At 41.1% G+C, this 24301-nt stretch overlaps 1 protein-coding gene across 5 annotated transcripts in view; it reads left to right on the top strand.

Moving 5' to 3' along the window:
• LOC121283334 (inner centromere protein-like) overlaps positions 1 to 24301 on the top strand; it is a 72903-nt gene that overhangs the window by 4335 nt on the left and 44267 nt on the right. The window contains exons 1-3 of one of the 5 annotated variants that reach the window (XM_041197802.1): positions 47 to 145; positions 3267 to 3422; positions 23705 to 23800. In XM_041197802.1, coding sequence (XP_041053736.1) covers positions 3274 to 3422; positions 23705 to 23800 — 245 coding nt within the window. In that variant the 5' untranslated portion in view covers positions 47 to 145; positions 3267 to 3273. Of the gene's footprint in view, positions 1 to 46; positions 146 to 3266; positions 3423 to 23704; positions 23801 to 24301 lie in introns of those variants that run through there. The other 4 variants (XM_041197800.1, XM_041197797.1, XM_041197798.1 and 1 more) reach the window with 4 other exon arrangements.

Genomic DNA, 24301 nt, shown 5'->3' with positions numbered 1-24301 from the left:
TAAACAAAGCAAGCATTACCAACTTAACACTGTAATAAAGACAAAGTGCTTTGGATGCTGGAATTCTGAAAAAGAAGTGCAGGAAAAGCTCAAGTCTGGCAACATCTGTGGAAGGAGTTAACATTTCAAGTCGAATATGACTCTGGTACTCTTTTTTTTATCTTGGATGAGTGGAACTTTCCTCCAGCTAAATTTTGGGAAGAATTGTGAACTTTAGTCTCCATCACCTTGCCACTGACATCATTCCCCACCCTGGTGTTGAGCTGTACCAGGCTGTTTGCACCCGTGATTTATTATTTTATTTGAACCCAGGCTGAAAATCCTTTGCCGTCATTACCCTTCCATCATAAAAGTTGTCTATTTCTACCTCAATAACTTCACCCATATTAGCTAATCTACTTAGACTCTTCTCCATCCATGGTTACCTCCAGACTTTGTTATTCCATTGATTTCCTGGCCAATTTTTGGATGTTCATAAGCTGCAGAACTCTGCAGGGAAGGATACAGACAGCAAACTCTTGCATATCTATCAATCAATCTTGTCCTTACTGAGCTACGTTGGTTCCCAGTTCTAACAACATTTCTATTTTAAACAATCCTGTCAGATCATTACCCCTTCCATCCTTATCTCCTTTAGCCCTGCACTTTGCCTTGTACCGAACACTTTGTTCTTCTGATTATGATCTCTTGCTCATTCCTCCCCCTCTGTTCACAATTGGCTGTCATGCTTTGAAAATTTTTTCATGAACTTATCCATCTCCTTCACATCCTTTTAACCTACCTTTGGTCATCAACCCTATCTCCTTTGGCTCAGTGTCCGTTTTTTGAATTTTTTTCCCCCTTTTTTGTAATGCTCTTTGATGTTTCATTTTCTAAATTAAAGATCCTATGTAGTTGAAGATTCCTGCTTTATCTGTGGTAGATTTCAATTTGTAACAATTGTGGTGTAGCTAGTAAGAGACTGCTGGCAGTGGTGAGCAAGATGGTGGTCAGTAGACAAATCTAGATCACAAATTAAAGGTGAGATATTGCTTTTTGGAAGATGAGTGGCATTAGGTTTGTGCCTCGTAGAATAAAGGACTGGGTTGAACTTATTGGGTTGCTTGACATTTAATTTTGTGCAATATTTGCCATTAAGTGGCTGCTCTTTTGAGCCTACTTTTCCCTCCCTTGTTCTCTTTTGGAGAAGCATTCTGGGCTCTTGCTGGCATCTCATTATGCCACAGCTGATACTGCGAACCTGTTAAGACGTTTTTTCTATACCCAATTTCTTTGACACACATTGCCCTTTGATCGATCTTGCTACTGTGATTTTTTTGTTAGCGTAGGGAGCAAGAAAGAAGGCCCCAGAGTGAGAAAATCCAGTCATGGGGCCCTAAAGTGGTTTTGTGCTAAGATGACAAATAGTTTGGTACTCCACAAACTGCAAAAGTATCTAATTCTCTGCTTTTTTTTTCATCTTTTGTCCTGTATTATTTTTAAAGTTTGCCTCTTATTATAAACTAAACTGGTGTACACAGCATCCAATTTAAGCCATACAAATGTCTGGTCCATTTAGTTGATGGTAATTCAGTGGCTTCTGTAATTACTTTGGGTGGGCAGTTAACTTTGTTGCCCCATCCTTGGACAAGTTATCACTGATTGAGTAAAAAGTAAATTAGAGATTGGGATCAGAAGACCAGCAATTCTTCCAAAACCAGCAGAATGTAGGCATGCTACGTATCTGTACAAATTTAAGATGAACTTGATGGGGAGAAGGATGGAGGCAGAATGTAGGGGTGAGTGCAGAAAATTCATCTCATTGGCTGGACTCCTGAGAAGTTTTTGATTCCTACCCTAACTGGAGTCCTTGTTGGCACTCTGATGATCTCTGCTAACCCAACTCATGGGTCAGCTGGCCTCAATGTTCTGAGTGGGAAAGGGCGAATCTGTTGAAATGTACTCATTTTCTTGTGCATTTCTAAATGCTCACCTAACTTCATTTTGAATTGTGAATTCTAAAAGTTCATCCACAACTTACATTATACTTGTGATTTAAACTTTCTTCTTTTGAGTAGAGCTGCAACATTGGCTGCTCACCAATCTTCAGAACAATTTATATATCTGGCTGGTTTGAATATTGTTTTGAGTCTTTTTTCTAACATTAGCAAGTTGTGGAAAACATAAGACACTGGTTAGGTTACAACTGGAGCATTGTGACTACTTTTGAGAACTGCACTTTAGGAAGGCTATCGGGGCCTTAGTGTGCAGAGGAAATGTACTGGAATGGATGAAAGATTTCATTAGGTGCAGATACTAGAGAAACTGGGGTTTTCTATGGATGGACAAGGTCAAGGATTAAAAACAGAAAATGATGGAAATATGCAGCAAATTTGGCAGCATCAGTGGAGTGAGAAAGATTCACAATTTCAGGTCAATGACCTTTAGTCAGAACTCAGTTTTCCCAGCATTGCCTGTTTGTTTTTCAAATACCTATGGTGTTTTTCCTTTGTATTAAGATGAAGAGAAGATTTGACTGTGTTCAAAACTATGAAAGGTTGTCATAGGCAAAAGTTTTTACAGTGGTGGAAGGGATGGAAATGAGGGCATGGGTGTAAAGTAATTGGCAGATGGGATGATGGGTAATAATACACAGAGTTACAATCTGGAATGCCCTCTCTGAAAGGATGGTGGAAACCCATTCACAAATAGCTTTCAAAATGGAAGGAGATCAGTACTTGGGAGAAAGATTTGAATGGCTTGTGTGAAGAATGGGAGTGGGACTAATTGGATAGATCTTTTTCGAAGAGCCAGAAAGGGCACTTTGGGCCTAATATCCTCCTTTCGTACTATATCATTTTATAATTCAAACAGCAGCTAGGCTGGACCTGGTGACTTGTATAGCTATTTTCCAGAACGAATAATTTTCCACAATTATCTTTAACAATTCTTCTGTATCCTCTCTAGTACACCTGCCTTTTTACTTCCGCTGTTCCTGTCATTCTTCTATGCTGAAGGATGCCAAGACGCTATAATTCAACTACTGCTAGCGATGTGTTCTGCAAAAAGCACTGATAGCTATCTGTTGTTGATCTTTATGGTTGGGGGTGGGTGGTGCACAGACTAACAATGAGACTATTTTAATCAGGAGTACTGTTGCACCTTTTATAGGTAAGCTTTATAAGATTTATATTTGCAATGGAGCTTAAATTGTATTTGGGTAATTTAAGCGGATTGCTTTTGGTTACTCTGGCAACTCTTTAACCCTACCTTTTTTTGCCATTGAGGGACACCATGGCTTCAAGGACAGCAATCACATTAGTGGACACTGATAACATGCTGAAGTTTTTTGGTGAGAAACTCAATACTCTTGTCGAAAGTTTTAAAGCAAATGAAGTATGGCTGAAAGAAATCCAAGAGGAGGCCAAAAAGATGTTCATCAGGTGAGAATAATGCTCCACTCTTAAATGATAAAATGTTGAGCAAGGGGTATATTGTCTGAAATGACCAAAATGTTGTTTGGCAATGATACCAACTTGCACATATATAGCATAGTAAAACATCTTGAGGCACTTTACAAAAGCATTATCAAACTAAATTTGACATATTGAACTGCATAGAGTAGAATAGAGCACTGAGAGGCCATTCAGCACATTGTTTGTGGTCTTGTAAAGAGCTATCCAATTGTGTAGAATTAAGTTTAACATGCGCCTCAGGAACAGGTCATCTGGCCCAATCAGCCCATGTTCGTGTTTATGCTCTGTTTGGGCTCCCACCCATCCTTCTTCATCTAACTCCTATTAGCATAATCCTCTTCCCTTCTCCACATGATTATCTAGCCTCCCCTTAAATGCATCGCATTCTTGTAACCCTGGGTAAATTGGAGAGAGAATAATCCTCAGGTGGTGGGAGGGATGGGTGCCAGGGACCCAGAAACAAAAATGGCAGCAGGAGTTGGAGAGAAAAATGTCAAGGCAGATTGACAAAAAAAAAAATTGAGCGTCAACACAGTAGCAGGTAGGTGACTGGGTGTTTGAGAACCCTGAGGTGAGGAGCGAGTAGCTGAAGGAGTTTAGGGACAGAGCAACAAAGTGAATGTGAACATCAGAGATGTTCTCTATAAGGCAGCCCTAATAAGGATGATGACTTCAGTTTTTTTAATTAGTCTCTCATAAGTCTTTAGTTTATTTCTGTGAAGTTTGTTAATTAATTATACTAACTAGAGGCTTGGCCTATGGGATACATATATTGTAGCATGTGGGAACTCGGAGGCTTCTTGTGTCTTGGACAATTATGTGTGCAGGAAGTGTTGTCAGCTGGAGCTTCATCTCTGGATTCTGGAGCTCAAGTGGCATCCAAAGTCACTGCAAAGGATCTGCAAGGTTGAGGGCTACACGGATAGCATGTTTCCAGAGGTGGTCAGCCTGCAGCTTAAAAATATACAGCCAGAAGGGGAATGCTAACTGCCAGACAATCAAGGAGGACCAGGCACATAGTGCAGGAGTCCTCTGAGTGCATCTCACTCTCCAATCAGCATCTGGTTCTGCATACTGGTTCCTCTGGAGAGCAGCTTGAACCAAGTCCATGGCACCATGGCTGTTTCAGCTGTGCTGGGGGGCAGGAGGAAGATTGGGAATTCAGAGCAGACAAATGTTTTTGCACTGCAGACATGAATCCAGAATGGTATGTTACCACCCTAAAGTCAGGGTCAAGGGTGCCACTGAACTGCTGCCAGGCACTTCTGAGGGGGAGGTTGAATAACCAGTGATCATGGTCTAAATCTATACCAATCGTATATACAGAAAATGGGATGAGATGCTGCAGGCAGATTTTAGGAAGCTGTAAAAGAAACCAGCTGATCAGTCTGTGTCCCCTGCTAGTGAGAATAATAGAAGATAGAGTAGACGAATATTTGGCTGGAGAGATGGTGCAGGAGGGATGATTGTAGGTTCCTGGGGCATTGGGACTGGCTCTGGCGGTGATGGGGCCTGCATAGGCTGTACGAGTTCCACCTGTACAAAGCAAGGACCAATGTCTTTGTACAGGTGGAAGGGTTTAAACTAACTTGACAGTGGGATCTGAGCTAGGAGGTAACATTAGAGGTAAAACAAGATGTACAAAAAATTGGGAAGGACCGATAGCATGAGAATAAAATAGTAAGGTGTCAGGTGAGGTCGAAGTAAGAGAATGCAATAAGATCTAAATTTAAGTTTAAAGTGCATCTATATGAACACAGTGTGGTAAATATAGTTGGTGAGCTTCAGGTGCAGATACCCACTTTGGGGTATGATGTGACAATAACAGACCTGACTCAAAAATGACATGATTGGGTAGTATGTAATCCTTGGTCCAAGGTATTCAGGAAAGATAGGGAAGGAAAGAACATAATAGGAATAAGAGTAGGGCAGTCAGGCCTTCTAACCTGCTTTGCCATTCAGTAAGATTACAGGTGGCATGATTAAGGCCTCACCATTTTGTTGCCTGCCCTCCATAACTCTTGACTCCATTGTAGATGAAAAATCTGTTTAACTCTCAGCCTTGAATATATTCAATGACTCAGACTCCACTCTCCCCTGGGGTAGAGAATTGCAAAGATTAACAACCCTCTAGGAGACAAAATCTTGTTGCCATCTTAAATGGACAGAATTTAATGCCTCTCCTAAGGGAGGAGTTTGATCAGGAGGGTGCAGGGTATGGACCTCCCCCAATCTTCAGAGATGGACGGTGGCCTTTCTGCCCAGAGGCTAACTGAAACCCTTGAGTGGCTATGTAAGTGTCTCATTCCACTGGTGACAGGTGGAGGACTATCCATGTTGGAGACCCCCTACCTCAGCACACCCTAGCTGGTTTGCCAGCAGCCTGGCGGTGGGTGGGGGTGTGGTCTCTTGTTCACAGACGCACACTTTCCAATTGAGGGCCCTACCATTAGGAAGGGGAGCCTGCTGAAAGCCACCTGCCCTTCGCTTCACTTCTCACAGACCAACCCCTCTCTCCAGCAAACCCCATACTGCCCACACACCTCTATCTGGGAATCCAGTGGTGATCCTCAAGGTAGGCCTGACTGTTATACTGGTAATAGCCACTGTTCCCTGTGGCACTGCTGGTACTGGAGAGCTGCCAGTCCCTTTTTGGCTGCTAGCTCTCTGGGTGGGATTTTAGTTGGTGGCTCAATTATGTAGGAGGCTCGATGCTGTCGAGGATGGTGTCTGATTGTTGGGCACCCCCGAGAGAAATGTTGTGGCGTTCCCACTGGTGGGCAGAACCCCCCATCACGTGCATTAAATTCTGCTCCTTATTCTGAAACTCTGTCTGAATTCTAGATTCTCCCAAGAGGGGCAACCTCTCAGCATCTTCTGTTAAGTCCCCTTCAGACCTCTTTTATATTTCAATAAGATCATCTCTCGTTCTTAAACTCCTATGCACATGGCTCAATGCTTCCTCATCAGACAACCCCAGCATTTACTCATCATACCACCCCTTCATCCCAGGAAATCAATCTAGTGAGCCTTCTCTGAACTACCTCCAATGCAAGTATATATTTTCTTAAATAAGGAGATCAAAACTGTACGCAGTACTCTAGGTGTGATCTCACCAATGCCCCTTACAGATTTTGCAAGACTTCCCTACTTTTAAACTCCATCTACCTTGCAATAAAGGCCAATGTTTTATTTGCCTTCCTAATTACTTGCTACACCTAAATGCTAAACTTCTGTGGTTCATGTGCAAAGACATGCAGATCTCTGTACTGCAGCATTCTGCTGTGTGTCTCTAGTTAAATAATATTCTGCTTTTACTTCTGCCAAAGTGGAAAACCTTGCATTTTCCCATATTAAACTCCCATCTGCTGCCTTCTCAGCTACTCACTTAACTTTTTTTTTATTTGTTCATGGGATGTGGGCTTCACTGGCTGGGCCAGCATTTATTGCCCATCTCTAGTTGCCCTTGAGAATGTGGTGGCGAGCTGCCTTCTTGAACCGCTGCAGTCCATGTGGTATAGGTACACCCACAGTGCTGTTAGGAAGAGTTCCAGGATTTTGACCCAGCGACAGTGAAGGAAAGGTGATATATTTCCAAGTCAGGGTGGTGACTTGGAGGGGAATTTTCATGTCGTGGTGTTCCCATCTATCTGCTGCCCTTGTCCTTCTAGATGGTGGTGGTTGTGGGTTTGGAAAGTGCTGTCGAAGGAATCTGTCTACATCCCTTTGCATACTCTTTCTATCCACTTTACAACTTGCTTTCCCATTTATTCTAGCACAAATATTGTTCTTAATCCATACTGCCACCTCTTCTTAGGAAGGATGTATCAGGGATGAGGGGCTTCGGTTAGAGGTTAGATTGGAGAAGCTGGGGCTGTCCTCCACTGAGGAGATTTGATAGAGATGCTTAAAATCACAAAGGGCCCAGGCAGAATAGATAGAATGGAAGCAGAGGGCATCAAGTTAAGTGAGTGGCAAAGAACTAAAGGTGACATGAGAATTTTTTTTATGCAGCAAGTAGTTTAAGATCTGTAGAGGCCGATTTTAATCATAGCTTTCAAAGGATATTGGATAATTATCTGAAGATAGATCTGCTGGGCTATGGGGGGGGGGAAAGGAGAAGTGGAACTAGCTGAGGCCACGATGGGCTGAATGGCTGTAACCATTCTAGAATTCTATGAAATATCTTCTGAATTCTCTATTTGATTTCTTAGTGACTATCTTAAATTGATGGCCTTTATTTTTGCTCTTGCCATAAGTGGAAACATTTGTTGTGTCTACTCTATGCAGCCTGTTCTGGTAAATCTTTTAATCTATAAAAAATCTTATTTTCACCCTCCTGTGCTTTTGTATTCTTCTCATAGCTATGTGACTGGAACTGTACACAGTACTAGTACTCCAAATGAAACTGAAGTTTGATACAAGTTTAGAATTAATTCTCCACTTTTCAATTCTATCTCTTCAATGCATGGTTTGCCTTTTTTTAATCAGATCAGCCTCCATCATTTTCACGTGGTACATCTCTGACATTTCCCTTCCCTTCCTTGACCTCTCTGTCTCAATCTTTGGTGATAGACTATCCACCAATATCCATTACAAGCCTGCCGACTCCCACAGCTACCTCGACTACAGCTCCTCACACCCCGCTTCCTGTAAGGACTCCATCCCATTCTCTCAGTTCCTTCACCTCCGTCGCATCTGTTCTGATGATGCTACCTTCAAAAACAGTTCCTCTGAAATGTCCTCCTCCTTCCTTAACCGAGGTTTTCCACCCACAGTCATTGACAGGGCCCTCAACCGTGTTTGGCCCATCTCCTGCGCATCCGCCCACACGCCTTCTCCTCCCTCCCAGAAACATGATAGGGTCCTCCTTGTCCTCACTTATCACCCCACCAGCCTCCACATTCAAAGGATCATCCTCCGCCATTTCCGCCAACTCCAGCATGATGCCACCACCAAACACATCTTCCCTTCACCCCCCCCGGCGGCATTCCGTAGGGATCGTTCCCTCCGGGACACTCCTCCATCACCCCCTACTCCTCAACCCCCACCTATGGCACCTCCCCATGCCCACGCAAAAGATGCAACACCTGCCCCTTCACTTCCTCTATCCTCACCGTCCAAGGGCCCAAACACTCCTTTCAAGTGAAGCAGCATTTCACTTGCATTTCCCCCAACTTAGTCTACTGCATTCGTTGCTCCCAATGCGGTCTCCTCTACATTGGAGAGACCAAACGTAAACTGGGCGACCGCTTTGCAGAACACCTGCAGTCTGTCCACAAGAGTGACCCAAACCTCCCTGTCGCTTGCCATTTTAACACTCCACCCTGCTCGCTTGCCCACATGTCTGTCCTTGGCTTGCTACATTGTTCCAGTGAAACCCAACGCAAACTGGAGGAACAGCACCTCATCTTCCAACTAGGCACTTTACAGCCTTCCGGACTGAATATTGAATTCAACAACTTTAGGTCTTGAACTCCCTCCTCCATCCCCATCCCCTTTCTGTTTCTTCCCCCTTCCTTTGTTTTTTCCAATAATTTATATAGATTTTTCTTTTCCCACCTATTTCCATTATTTTTAAATCTTTTATGCCCCCCACCTCCACTAGAGTTATACCTTGAGCGCCCTACCATCCATTCTTAATTAGCACATTCGTTTAGATAATAACACCAACTTCAACACCTGTGTTCTTTTGTCTGTGACATCTTTTGATTATCTGCTCCTATCACTGCTTGCTTGTCCCTACAACCACACCACCCCTCTCCACTTCTCTCCCCCCCACCCCCCACCTTAAACCACCTTATATTTCACCCCTCTCCTTGGATTCACCCAGTTCTGCTGAAGGGTCATGAGGACTTGAAACGTCAATTCTTTTCTTCTCTGCCGATGCTGCCAGACCAGCTGAGTTTTTCCAGGTAATTCTGTTTTTGTTTTGGATTTCCAGCATCCGCAGTTTTTTGTTTTTATCAGCCATAATCATGTTGAATGGCAGTGGAACAGTCTCGAGGGTCTAAATGGCCTATTAATGTTCTTATGTTCATGGCCTTATTTACCTTTACTGCTCCCACTCCTAGATCCCTTTTGCCCCTCTACCCCCTTTACATTTTATTTTGAGTAATTTGTGACCGCCTTATCTATCTTGAGCCATTAAATTAGTCATCCTCCCTTGCTCTTTCCCCATAGCCTTGCAGATTTTTCCTTCCATGTATAAATCCAATTTTGAATGTCACTATTTAATCTGCTTTCATCACCCCTTCAGATATTAAGGCAGATAAACAAATGCTTGGACGGAATGTCTTTAAAAAGAGAAAGCTGGGGAGGCAGTATTGTTTAGGCAGGAAATTTCAGAGCTTAGTTCCTAGGCAGCTCAAGGTACAGCTGTTGATGGAGCAATGTTAATTGGGCATGCATGAGGTAAAATATGGGGGAATACAGGGATCTTGAAGGATTGTAGGGCTGAAGAAGACTACAGAGATAGGTAGAGGTGTGGCCACAGGGCTTTGTTTTTAAAAAAAAAAACAAAGACGTTACTGGACCTGGAACCAATTAGACCAGAGTACAGGACTGAAGGGGGTTTGTCGTGTTAGTATAATGCAGCAGAAGTTTGGATGCTGTCAAGTTTATGGGAGGTGGAAATGGGAGGCCAGCTAGGAGATGGTTGGAATGGCCCAGTCTAGAGAGAACAAGGCGTGGATGAGTGTTTCAGCAGCATATGTGCTGAGGCAAGGATGGAGATGGATTAGGGTTGGAAATAAGTAGCCTAGATGACAGAGCAGATATGTGGTTCACAGTTCATCTCAGTGTTAAATGTTCTGTCTTGCCTTGAGTCTACATGGTGTTTCTATAAGGTTTTTTGTTATTGAGTGATACCATAGACTGATATTTGTAAGAAAAAAAAGAAATCTTGTTTATTTACAGATCTATATACATCTTACGATCCCCAGCTAAGATTACCACTGGACAAGCCTGATCCCAGGATGGAACCCAGCTTGATAGATCCTAACTTTTATTTGTTTAGATATATGGAGAAGGTCTACTGAGTAGTCACTGGAGTCTGCTAATGAACTTTTAACAAAAGCATAAAACATTTATTAAACAAGAAAAGATGAATTATATTACAATACTCCTTCACTCACATCTATACCTTTTACAGATATATGCAGATTTGTAAGGATAACACAAGTTACACAGGTTATCTTGTACTCTATTGTTCACAGTAAGTACACTGTCTTTGTAAACCAATAGGTGACCTGTGGTCAGGCACACACCACATTCTGATAGATACCACCCCAGACAGATGCAATGGATTTTTCCTCAATTCCCCCCAGACGCTTACCACACTGAGCCAACTGGTCTCACTGCACTCCATCTTTCACTCGAGGGTTCCAGTCTCCACGCTCCAAGAATGCCTTGGAATCTTCTCCTAAACCGGCGCTTTCTCTCAGACACCTTCCGCAAAGGTTCATCTCCAGGGTTTCGAACTTTCCTTCCAATGTTCCCCTCCCAGGTCACAGATGCATTCAAGTTTTCTTCCCCACACACTCACTCTCTCTGACTCAGCTGTCAACAGTATCCCACTGCTTCACATGACAGACCTTCAGTTGCCTCTTTTGGACCTTCTGACTTCTCGCAAGCCTTTATATCGCTTTGACTCTGCTTCTTGCAGTTTGGAGCTTTAAGCTTGAAGTTTGGAGCCTTTCTCTGCCCCTCACTCTTTTAACTTCACTTAATAGTACCTTTTCCAGGTTCCTGTCCTTCCTTTTGACTGGAAGGTCTGCTTGGGACTTTTTGTTCCCTTCCTCTGGATTCTTGGGGACCTTTGCCTTGGGACTGGCTCTCTGTCCTCTTTGCTCTAGTCTCTCCCTGGCAGCTACTTTCAACCAACTCTAGCTTGGGCCTGGCTATCTGCCCCTTCTGGGCTGCTTCTGCCTGGTAGCTGATTTCAAAACTCAACTCCAAAAACTGCTGTTTCTAGTTTCTTCTGAGTGTCTGTCTGTGGGAGACACCTGCCTCTCTGGACCCCTGTTGTTAGACAACAGTGCAGTTTTTTTACTCTTGTTTGCTTAACTTCTCTTGCAATCGTAAACTCTCATTAGAAATGCAGGCACCTTTTTAAAGTGAAACTAAAACTCGACCTTTTTCTTAACACGTACAGAAATAGAAATCAAAATTAAACATTAAAGCTAAAACTCATGCCTAACACCCACAAATACCAATATAGCTTACTTGAACTTTCTCTATTCCCTAACAATCTCTGCACAAGTTTGTACTTCTGCTTTCCACCAGGTCTCAGTTATTTAATCATGTGACATTGCACCACAGTTACATTAGTTGTTAAATCAGTAACTGGTGCTTTCTGCTTTTAATCTTTTACTCTAAAACTCTTTCCCCCCCACCTCCCCAATCTTTACCCCAACTACATACATCCTCCTCCATCTCCCCACAAAATCCCAGACATCATGGGGGTAGTCTTTGCGGTGCCTTGACCAATCGTCCTGATTTTGTTTTGAGATTTGAGGACAAACTACACTCTCTTGATAGGGAGTGTCTTCCAGCTGGGTGGTTGTAGAGTTTCTACTTGTTTCTGGCTGTTTGTCACCATCTGGTTACACTCAAGGTTCTAGGATGTTTCCCATTCAATAGTATCAAGACTCTTTGGTTCCTTCTGATATTTCCCTGGTCCATCTCAATTCTAAACAATCTCTGCTGTGGAGCTCTTTCTATTATAAGGCCTCCTTTTTGTTTATCTTGTATCCACATGCTCTCCCCAAGCTGTAGCACTTTCAAGTCTCATGCTCTGTGCCTGAAGTTGAAATTGAGCTTGACTGTCCTGTTGTTGCTTCTCACACTTTTTCTAACTCTCACGAACATCTGAGGTAATGTTAGGTTGTAGTGTTTGTTGTGGAACTGAGTTGTTCACAGCCGTCTTCCCACCAATAGTTCTGATGGCGAGAACCCAATTTTTTTAAGCAGTGAGTTTCTGTAGTTAAGAGCTAAGTTGATATCTATCTTTTTCCTCAGTTGCTTGATTGTTTGAATTCTTCCTGTGTCTCCATTCGACTGAGGATATCTACGCGAACTGGCTGCATACATGAAATCCTATTGTGCAAAATAATGGGACGGTTCATTAGCAAACTGAGGGCTGTTGTCTGACACACTGGCTGGGATGCCATGTGTTGTGACGATTCTTTTTAGTGATGTAATAACTGCCTCTGCCATGATGCTGTGCAATCTAATCACTTCACTGATGAAATTTTTGCCTTTAAACATAAATAAATCCATTACCAGGTGCTGCCATGGCCTTGGGAAAAGTGGAGTTTGCCAGTGGTTTGCTCTGCTGTTGGCTATTCACTGCACACATCAAACAATTCATGATTAACTGGTCAATAAAGTGATTGATTCCTGGCCACCAGATTGGATGCAGGGCTCTTGGTATTTTGCTATCCCTGAGTGACCTTGGTGGATTTTCTAAAGAATGTCAACTCAAAAGTGTTTTAAAGATGACTAATCTGTCATTAAAAACTAAAACCTTTAATGATTGAGATCTCTTTGGTGTATTGAAATACTGGGTGGTCAGGAGTATACAATCTGACCATCTCTTCTGGCAATACTCTTTTTTATTTTGATGCATTCGACGTTCTGTTGTGCTTGCTTAGTCTCTTCTAATCACTGTTCTCACTGGCTGTTAAGTGTTTGGTAATGAGTGAAGTATATGCTTCAATTTCTTAAAATTTAAATTTTCCAGTTTGACACCTTCCACTGATTCTTGATAATGCACCTGCTGTTGTCTAGTACTTCCCTTGAATGTACTCCGTAACTGAATTGTATCATGAGTCTCCATCTAAAACATTGCAAAAACAACTGTGACATCACAGGAAGCTAGTCAATTGATTGGTCAGTAAGTGCTTGGTGTAAGGGACAATGTATTAATAGCTAGCTTAGGACATCAGAGTTAAGGTAGATCCATAGATGAAAAGAATTAAAACTTTAGGTATTTTAATATTTTAAACACATTCCTGTGTATTTAAGAAACGTGTAACTTAGTAGTAAGTGGTACTAGCATTTAATAAGCATAGTAAATTGTAATATACATAGGAATTATTCTAAGTTAATTTGATTTGTTTTCTTAACTAAATGACATGTAACAATGGCAGGACAGGTGTTCCTTTGTAGCTGTGGAATGTGGGAGCTTTTGGGTGCCAAAGTGAGCTAGGACAAACATGCCTGCAGAAAGTATAAGCAGCTAGAGAATTTTTGAATCAGGATGATTGATCTGGAAGCTGAACTGCAGACACTGCAACGTAAGGGAGGGGGAGAAATACCTGGACACTTCATTCCAGGAGACAGTCACACTTAGGATAGGGTTGTCTGTTTTGGTCTGTGGTGAGGAACAGGAGGATGTGACCATGAGTGAAGCAGGTAAAGGGATTGAGCAAACAGGAGTAGAGGAGACTCAGACTTTGCAATTATCAGATAGGTTTGAGGCTTTTATGGATGAAAGTGAGGTCTGCGGGGTGGATGAGCAGATTTGCCATGGTACATGACACCATTCAAGCAGGCGAAGCAAAAATGAATATAGTGGTAGTAGGGGACAGTATAATGAGGGGTTTGACATTGTTCTCTGCAGCAAAGAGCAAGAGTCCAGAAGGCTGTGTTGCCTGCCCAGTGCCAAGGATCGGGACATCTGCTCAGGGCTGGGGAGGAACTTACAGTAGGAGGGGGATGATCAAATAATTGTGGTCCATATAGGTACCAATGACATAAGCAGGACAAGGAAAGAGGTTCAACATACTCAGTATGAGGAGCTAGGCACCAAATTAACAAGCAGAACCTCAAAGGTGGTAATCTCTGGATTATTACTGAGTCGAGTGAAAATTTGGCATAAGGCAAATAAGGTTAGAGAGATGAATACATGGTTGAAAGGTAGGTGCAGGAGAAATGGGTTCCAGTTTGTAGGACATTGGCACTGAGGAAAATGGGGGTGATGTTGTGGGGACAGTATACACCTGAATTATGCTGGGACCAGTGTTCTTGCAAACCACAACTAGAAGTAGAGAGGGTTCTAAACTAAATAGTGGGGCAAGGGATCAAATGTGGGAAGATGCGGGATATCAAAGAGTAGAAACAAGGTAAGAGAGGAAGATAAAATGATAAACAGACCGTGACAGGAAAGGACAAAGTACAAATCTCAAGAGTAAATCAACAGATAAGATTAGAGGTTTCAAAGATAAAAGGACAAAGCTTAAGACTCTGTATCTGAATGTAAACAGCATTCAAAACAGAGCGTGAACTGATATCTCTATTTGAATTAAATAATTACGATTTAATAGCCATTGCAGAGACAATGGCATCAATTGGGATCTGAATATTTAAGTGTATGTGAGATTTAGGAAGGATAGGAAGCTAGGAAAAGATGGAGGGATGGTTCTGTTAATTAAAAATGACATTACCACAATAGAGAGGGATGACCTAACTTCAAGAAACCAAGATGTAGAAGTGGTTTGGGTGAAGAGAGGAATGATAAAGGTAAGAAGTCACTTGTGGGAGTGGTATACAGGTCCCCCAAAGCAATACTATGCAGTAAGATTGGCTATCAAAAATGATATAGTGGGAGCTTGTCAGAAAGGCAATTATTATGGGGGATTTTAATCCATATACACACTGGAAAAATCAGATGAGCAGAAGAAGCATTGATGACTAAATCATAGAATGTTTTCAGGATAATTTCTTAGATCAGCATGTTCTGGAGCCAACCAGGAAGCAGGTTGGTACTAGACTTGGTATTGAGCAATGAGATAGGATTAATGATCTCTTATTGAAGGCATCTCTAGGTAACAGTGATCATAATAATTGAATTTTGCATTCAGTTTGAGGGAGCAAAGAGTGGGTCCAAGACTAGTATTTTAAACTTAAATAAGGGCAATTCTGAGGGCATGGAAGCAGAGCTAGCTAAAGTGAACTAGCAAATGAGGTTAAGGGATCAGTCAATAGAGATGCAGTGGCAGACATTTAAGGGGATATTTCAGAATACATAAAATAGATGCATTTCAGAGAGGAAGAAAAATTCTAAGGGGAGGACCCACCACCTGTGGTTAACCCAAAAAATCTAAAGACAATATCAAACTTAGAGAAAAAGCATATAATTGCACAAAGATGGATAGCAGGTGAGAAGATTGGACAGAATATAAAGAACAGCAAAGAATAACTAAGGAGGGTAAAATTTAGAGTTCAAGAGAAAGCTAGCTAGAAATATAAAGACGGATAATAAGTGTTTCTATAGAAATTTAAATGAGTTAACAAAATGAGCATTGGTCTATAGAAAGTGAGTCTGGGGAAATTAATAATGGAAAATGAGATGGCAGATGAATTGAACAGGTATTTTGCATCTGTCTTCCCTATAGTGGATACAAGTATCTCCCAGAAATAGCTGTAAATCATGAATTGAGAGGGAGGAATGAAGAAAATTAGACACCAGGGAAGTGGTACCTAGCAAATTGTTGGCTGCAGACTGGCAAGTCCCTGGGTCCTAATGGATTTCATCCTAAGGTCATAAAAGAAGTGGCTAGTGAGATAGTTAATGTGTTGGTTTTAATTTTCCAAAATTTCCTAGATTCAGAGAAGGTTCCATTAGATTGGAAAATAGCTAATATGACTCCTTTTGTTCAAAAGAGGGAGACAAAGCAGGAAATTACAAGTCAGTTAGCTTACCGTCTGTCATAGGGAAAATGTTAGAACCTATTATTAAAGACATTACAGCAGGGCACTTGGGCAAATTCAAAGTAATCAGGCAGAGTTAACATGATTTTGAGGGAAATCTTGTTTAACCAATTTGTTGGAGTTCTATGAAGAAGTAACATGGGCTGTGGATAAAGGTTAACTGGTGGTGTATTGTACTTGGATTTCCAGAAGGCATTTAATAAGGTGCCACATCAAAGGTTATGACAAATAAAAGCTTATGGTGTAGGGGCTAGCATATTGGCATGGATAAAAGATTAGCTAGCTAACAGTGGGCATAGATGGATCATTTTCTGGTTGGCAGGATCAGTGCTGAGGCCTTCACTTTTTACAATTTTTATATAAATGATTTGCATGAAGAGACCAATGGTATGGTTGCTAAATTTGCTGATGACAAAGATGGGTTGGAAAATAAGTTATGAAGAAGACATGAGTCTACAAAGGGATAAAGATAGGTTAGATGAGTGGGCAAAGATCTGGCAAATAGAGTGCAATGTGGGAAAATGAGGCCCATTTTGACAGGACAAATAGTGAGAGATTGCACAGCCCTGAGATGCAAGATCTGGGTGTTCTCATGCATGAATCGCTAAAGGTTAGTATGCAGGTACAGCAAGTAATTAGCAAAGCTAATAGAAAGTTATTGTTTATTGCAAGGGGAATTGAATACAAGAGTAGGGAGGTTATGCTTCAGCTATACATGGCATTGGTGAGGCCTCATCTGGAGTACTGTGTATAGTATTGGTCTCCTTATTTAAGGAAGAATATAAATGCATTGGAAGCAGTTCAGAGAAGGTTTACGAGATTAATACCTGGAATGGGTGGTTTGTCTTATGAGGAAAGTTTAGACAGGCTGGGCTTGTATCTGCTGGAGTTTAGGTAAGTGAGAGGCGACTGGATTGAAACATATAAGGTCTTGAGAGGGGACTTGGTGGATGCAGAAAGGATGTTTCCTGTTGTGGAAGAATCTAGAACTAGGGGTCACTTTAAGAATAAGGGGTCACCTACTTAAGGCAGATGAGGAAATTTTTTTTTGAAGGTTGAGACTTTGGAATTCTTTTCCTCAAAAGATGATTGAGGCAGAGTCTTCGAATATTTTTAAGGCAGACCTAGATAGATTCCTGATAAGTACAGGGGTGAAAGGTTATTGGGCAGGCAGGAATGTGGAGTTGAGGTTAATTAGATTCACCATGATCTCGAATGGTGAAGCAGGCTCGAGGGCCGAGTGGCCCATTTTAGCTCCTAATTTGCATGTTCGTATTAATATTTGCAACATTAAAAGCTTCTCATTTTTAAAGTTAACCGCCTTAGTAAGCCATGGATGGATTGATCTTGCTGAGGTTTTGTATTTCAATGAATGTATTTTTGTGAATATTTTGATTTAGCTGCTTTAACTGTAGCATAACTTCTATCTCCTTGTATTCTACTCCTTTTAAATATAAAAGCCAGCATTCCATTAGCCTTTTTTGATTATTTTCTGTACCTGTACACTTTAATCTGTGCACCTGTACCTCCAAATATCTTTGGACCGCCCCTGTTTCTAGCTTTTCCTCATTTAGGAATTACTTTTTTTGTCAAAAGGTGGATGATGTGGCATTTTTGTACATCACAATCCATTTGCCAGTTTTGTCCATTTGCTTAACTCCTTTTTCTTTTTCCTTTTTCCTTTCCTTTCCCTTTTTCCCCTCCCTCTACATTGCTTACAACATTGTCTATCTTTGTGCCATCAGCAAACCTGGATATGTGCCTGTGTATACTATTAAATGTGGCTAATAGTTAAAGGGTCTTGCACAAGATAAGGGCACAAGTTTGGGGCTAATACAGTATATTAGCATGGATAGAGGATTGGCTAAAGGATAGAAAGCAGTAGGAATGTATGAGCTAACTTCAAGTTGGCAGGTTCTTACTAGTGCATATCTGTAGTTCTGGGGCCTTGGTTAATTACAATGTATACAAAAAAGAATATATTTTAAGTGATGAAAAACTTACTTGGTATTCAGATGAATTTGTGTGTCCTTTTACACAAAATGCAAAATTGCAGTGAGCAAATGTTACATTGGCTTTTATTGCAAGCAGGTTGGAATACAGCTATCCATCATTTAGTATTAATGTTGTCCTAAAGGCATGCTAAACTAATAGTACTTAAGAAAAAATGTAATGGGGGGGGTGTGGCTGTTATGTTCACAACCAAAATTTTTTTCAATCAAAAACCTATTAGCTGCCTGGAACCTAACTGACCCAAAAATCCACTTGCTAACTCTTAAGTTATCACATGCTTGCCACCCCTGTTGATCCTCTGCTAGAGGGAGGTGGTGAGCAAAGCAGTGGGGTATGTTTTTAAAGAAAATGTGTCGCTCCAACATAGTTCTTGGCACACGAGCAGTAACTGTGCTAAAAGTGAAATGGAGGTAATGCTATTTGGGGAACTTCCCTAATTTACAAACCATGCTAAAATAAAAACGTCCTAATAGAGCTTTATACTGTGAATACCTGTACAAGAGTAAGGAAATGTGATACAATTGTACAGGGCTTTGCTAGAACACCTGGAGTAGTGTGTACAGTAATTTTGGTCTCCAATTCCATGGAAGAATATGCTTGTATAATAAAGGTTTACCTCATTAATCTCAGGGATGAGAAGGCTGCCCTATGAGGTGAGATTTGAGACTATAGGCCCATTCTACTTGTTTAGGATGAGGCCATCTTATTGAAACTTAAGATTCTGAGGTGGGTCAACAGGGTAAATGTTGAGAGGCTGTTTCCCTGGTGGGATAGTCTCGGGGCATGGGGTTGACTATTTGGGACTGATGAACAATTTCTTTACGAGGAGGGTTGTGCATCTTTGGAATTCTATACTGCAGAATGCTGTGGGTGCTTAATCAATGAGCATATTCAAGGCTGATTTTTTGGCTCTTTTTTAATAAAAAGTAACCGGAAGATATGAGAATCCACTGGGAAAGTGGATCAGTCATGATATTGAATGGTGGAGCAGGCCTGTTACAACTTTATATAATTATGTACTTATGTATTAAGATCAGCTAATATGAGGGTGGGACATGCAGGGTGTCAAGTTTAAAAACAAAAAACTGCGGATGCTGGAAATCCAAAACAAACAGAATTACCTGGAAAAACTCAGCAGGTCTGGCAGCATCGGCGGAGAAGAAAAGAGTTGACGTTTCGAGTCTTCATGACCCTTCCACAGAACTCAACGTCAACTCTTCTTCTCTGCCGATGCTGCCAGACCTGCTGAGTTTTTCCAGGGTGTCAGTTTGTTGGAAGTGGGGTCAAGAGAGCAAGACCTGGGTCTCTTGGACAAGTTGAGCTTAAATGGCATGGAAGGAGATAGAGAAACTAAAAAGATATAAGGCTGGGGCATGTTTGGTCCAGTGGACTAGGGAAATGGAAGGAAGTGGGAAAGGCAGCCGAATGGATGGTTTCAATCTTAATGATGTTCAAGAGCTCCTTGCACCTGGTGTAGGTGGCAGAGGAGAGCGGTTTGTTGTAAAGAAAAGCCAGAAGTTGTCTTTTCATTTTGGGATATCCTTGCAATTGAGCAAGATCTACTTTTTTTTTGTGGTCCAATCAGTTGATGAAACAACCCACCTAAGATAAATCATATAACAGTGATATATTTCAATAAAGTACTAACTGGGCTCCATGTTTAACCCCAGTCTGTAAATTGTACATATGTTGGTTCCAGATCTTTAACAGACAGTAGATATTGCTTTTAGCATGCTTCTTGACCAACTCCACACGCTTCAGAGATAGGATAAGTGCCATGTTTGAGGGCATTTGTGGTGCAACAACAAACTTGTATCTAGTGTATGAAATGTCCCAAGGCCTTGCGTAGGAACAGGAGAAATAGAATACTGAGATAGGAAAGAGTTTTTGCCGGGGCTGGGTGATTGAATACTTCAGAGAAGATAAGGAGGAGGGAATAGAGGGATCTTGAGAGCAATTTCCAGAAATCGAAGCCAAGGTGATTAAAAGCTCTGTTGCTAATGGTTGAAAGGAAGGAGGGTTGGATGCATAGGACACGGTTAGAAAATGTAAGTTTGTGGCAGAAGAATGCCTGGAGAATTTTACAGTGACAGTAGAATGAGGACACAAAGGGATTTGAAGATGACGATTTAAGATTAAGTGCATTGGATGACACGAAGGAAGTGTGTGGCAGTGTTGGATCTTTTGCTCTCAACTCCTTGAATATATTGCTACTTTCCAGCTTTAATTCCTTTTGTATCTCTTCAGTTCAGTTTCTGCCAAGGTGAAAATAACCAGCAGATGCACAAATCCATTTTGAATTCTAATCACTGCAGTCTTGCCCTTTTTTCTCCTCTTTCTGCCTCTTAATGTCATTGGTTCACCGCTGGCAATGCCCTTTCTTGTGTTCCTGTCAAAACTAGTCAGCACTTTTTTTATTTCAATAGTTTCTTCTCTTGTTCCATAAACATGATCACCTGAGGTGCAGCAAAGACTCCATCTTTGACTTCCGTTTCCTTGTTGCCAAACGGCAGTATGGAGACACACTTCATAGGCATGGAATCAGATTTTATACATATTTTGATACTGCTCAGTGAAATGAGTGAAAGTCACCATAGTGGCAGAGGAAAATAGGCTGTGCACTCATTGCAGCAGACGACTGGTGTTTAACATTGGGATCACCTACACCTCTGGTGAGGGGAGAGGTCGAGAAGGCAGGGCCTTCATGGATGATTTCAGTCGGTACGGGAATTGAACTCACGTTGTTAGCATCGCTCTGCTCACAAACCAGTCATCCAGCCAACTGAGTGAGTATCATCACTGCCACTACCCTTGACCACATGAAAGCTATTGTACTGTTCAACCACTTGTGATAAGCAAGAACTTTTTCCAACTTAATATGTAAAGATATTATGTTGGATGAAGCAGTCCTATATAGCCGCCAACCAAAAGCTCCTAGGCCTAGATGATGATTCAGTTTCCTCTCTGCAGCTCTGAAGCCATTGGGCATAACTTATGCCCTGTTTAACTTAAGAGCCAAGTTCCTGTCCCAGATCATATCCATAGCATTTCAACGTTGCTCGTCCTGTCAGCCCTGATGAAGGATGTCAAATTCAAAATTTTTGGCCAATATACACCTCTCTCCATGCCCTGCTCATGTCTACTCTAAAAATGTTCATAACTACAGAGCTAGTGAATTGTGAAAGTAAATGAAAATAAAGTGAGCAGGCAGAGCAATGGCAGGCGAATTTTTGATGTGCAATTAAAGGATCAGGATACAGTCTAAATGGAGGAAGACCAAAAAATAATTGAACAAAATATTCAGTGGGCCTTCAATATAAAATTTATTGAAGTCTGACTCAGTTACACAAAGACTAGCTTCATAATATGGATAGTAATAAATAAATGCATGCAAGTACCACTGCAGCTGAGAGTTCTTGAGGATATCCCAATTTATAACTGGATTCAGTGATTCATGAGGATACTACCTGGGATGAAGGGGAGATTCAACTTTTTTTCATCCCAATTTAATGTCACTTCCAGAGAGTATGACTTAAGGGGTGAGATTGAAGTGTTTTTAAAATAACCAAAGGAATTCACAGGTGTGGAATTCAGAATGTAAGGCTGTAATAACATTCAAACTATGAATGAACATCAATAGATTTTTTTTCAAAGGGTTGCAAGCAGGTGGAATGTCAGATACAAAATGGTTCAAATGACAATTAAAAGATGACCAAGAAAGTTTTGGACAATAGAATCTTTATTAAAAAGTGCCAAGAAGAAGCAAAATGGCAGAGTTAGACTTGGTCCATGGGCGTATAAGGTCTCAAGATGCTATTTCAAAGGAGAGTTCTCCAATATTTATCCATCAGTTAGCATCTAAACAAATTACCTCATCATTATCCTATTGCTGTTTGGGATTTTACTGTGTGCAGATTGACTGCCACATTTCCTACATCAAAACAGTAACTCTTCTTCAATAAGAGTTAAGTGCTTTGGAATGTCTGAAGCTGTGAAAGGCACTATATAACTGCAAGTCTTTTCAATAGTTTAAGTTCTCAGATTGGTTCCTGGTCTATTCTGGATGGCAGGTACACTACTTTTGACTTAATTGCACTTTTTGGTGGGGGGGGGGGGTGGGTGGAGGAGAAAATTCACTTAAAAATCATGAGTACAGTGCAGATGGAGGCTGTTCTGCCCATTGAGTCCGCACCGGCTCTTGGAGCATTCTACCTAGCTCCACTCCTCTGCCTTCTCCCCGTAACCTTCAGGCTATGGTTCCTGTTTGCAGTAGCTTGGCCTCTTCTGGAAATATTTAGAGAATATTATTTGGCTTGGTTGTTGTGTCCTCCTGTAGCTATTTCCTCCAAAGCCGAATAGCCTGCCACTATTTTCTACAAAAATAAAATACTGCAGATGGTGGAAATGCTCAGCAGGTCTGGCAGCATTTGTGGAGAGAGAACATTAAGTCTCTTTGTCTCTCTGTCTGTCTCTCCTTTTTCTCTTTTCCCCCTGCCCCCTTTCCCCTCTCTCTCTCTCTCTCCCTCCCTCCCTACAGATGTTGCCTGACCTGCTGAGCACTTCCAGTATTTTCTGTTTTTATAACACATACTACACTCAGCAGGAATAGGAATGCACCCTGCAAAAGTTGTTCCCTTTGGGAGTGGAATGTCAATAATTAACAAAGGTATGCAGAGTAAAGTGATATTACATTAAATTTTTCTTCTCGTCCTTTTCTTCTTAGTCCATGAACTTAAGAAATTCATTTGATAGATTGATATAAAGTAACAATTACCTGTAGCTCCCAAATTAAAGTGAAATATACAGTTTCCAATACTTGGATGTCTAATTTTAAATAATTCCTTTTTCATTTCCACAAGTCAATGACAAAGTTGCCACTTAAAGTGCAATAAGAGCTCTGTATTTCAAACAAATGATTGTTTACTCAATAGTTTACTGTTTCTTTAAATATTACAAATCAGTGTTAAATGTGATCAACTAATATTTCAATTTATCCACTTAATGTTCAGTTTCCCATCTCCATCTCTCCTCCTGGTTATGAATCCTCAGTCAACTGACTTTCAATCACCTCAATTCTCCTTGAACAGCTGTGATTTCCTTCTCTCCTGAGAAAGCTCTAGATCTTCATATATCTTGTTTCTGTTGCCAATTCTTCCTCTACAATCCAAATCCTTGCTCTTTCAGGCTTGTAGTAAGGATATCAGCTGCCAGATATCATGAGACCATTGTTAGACTTGTACAGTGCTATGAGGTACAAGTGTATGGCAAGCACTAGGATATTCCCTTCTGCCTAATCTTGGGGCTCAGGCACCACTTGTTATATAGTGGCCATAGTGTTTCCCTTTAAACTGTCCACTTCTATTAAACAAAATTGCATTGGTGCCAATACTACCCCAATAAATTGCAGGGACCATAATAACTTTAATCTATCCTTCACAAAGTTAACTGAAGGGACATTATAGTGAAGAATTACTGCACTTAAGCTAATTATTTCTGTATGAATTGAAAATATTTTTCAGTGACTTTAATGCAGAGCCTGAGTTGATGCCAAAAACACCTTCAGAGAGAAAACGGCTCAGGAGACGCCCATCTGTAACCCAGGATCCAAATAAGAGGTAAGGGTATGAATTCTGTTTAAGTTGCAAGACAAGTGGCATCAAGCACATCCAAACAATTCCATTAGCCAGATTTAAGGGATCCAATTCCTCATAGCAATTTCTTTTTTTCCTGTGCTGTTGTCTATCAATGTTATACTGAACAGTCATCTAGGAGATGTTAATGGTTTGAGATGACTAATTTAGCAAACCTAAAATGACTGCATGCAAGTATAAACTCTTTACAGAAGAAATTAGTCCAACTGCAGTAATGACTCATAGGTATGAATGAGTTGCTCTGCTTTCCTTGTGTAGGATAAATGGTGTGTTTTGTTTATACTGGGAAGCTTGGAGATGGAATAGAAAGGAGAAAGTGTAGCAGAAGAAAATGCACAAAACCTGATCCTGCATCAATTATTTTAAATTGGGGATGGAAAGGGTGGAAGGAAAGGAATGAGTTTCTTATAGTTTCCTTTATAAAGTATTTGTGATTTGGAAGAATTAAGCGCCTGTCCAGTTCAA

Source organism: Carcharodon carcharias, chromosome 10 (genome assembly GCF_017639515.1).
Source record: "Carcharodon carcharias isolate sCarCar2 chromosome 10, sCarCar2.pri, whole genome shotgun sequence".
NCBI classification, from domain to species: domain Eukaryota; kingdom Metazoa; phylum Chordata; class Chondrichthyes; order Lamniformes; family Lamnidae; genus Carcharodon; species Carcharodon carcharias.
Note: the sequence above shows the minus strand (reverse complement) of the source record. Positions and strands in the feature narration are given on the sequence as shown.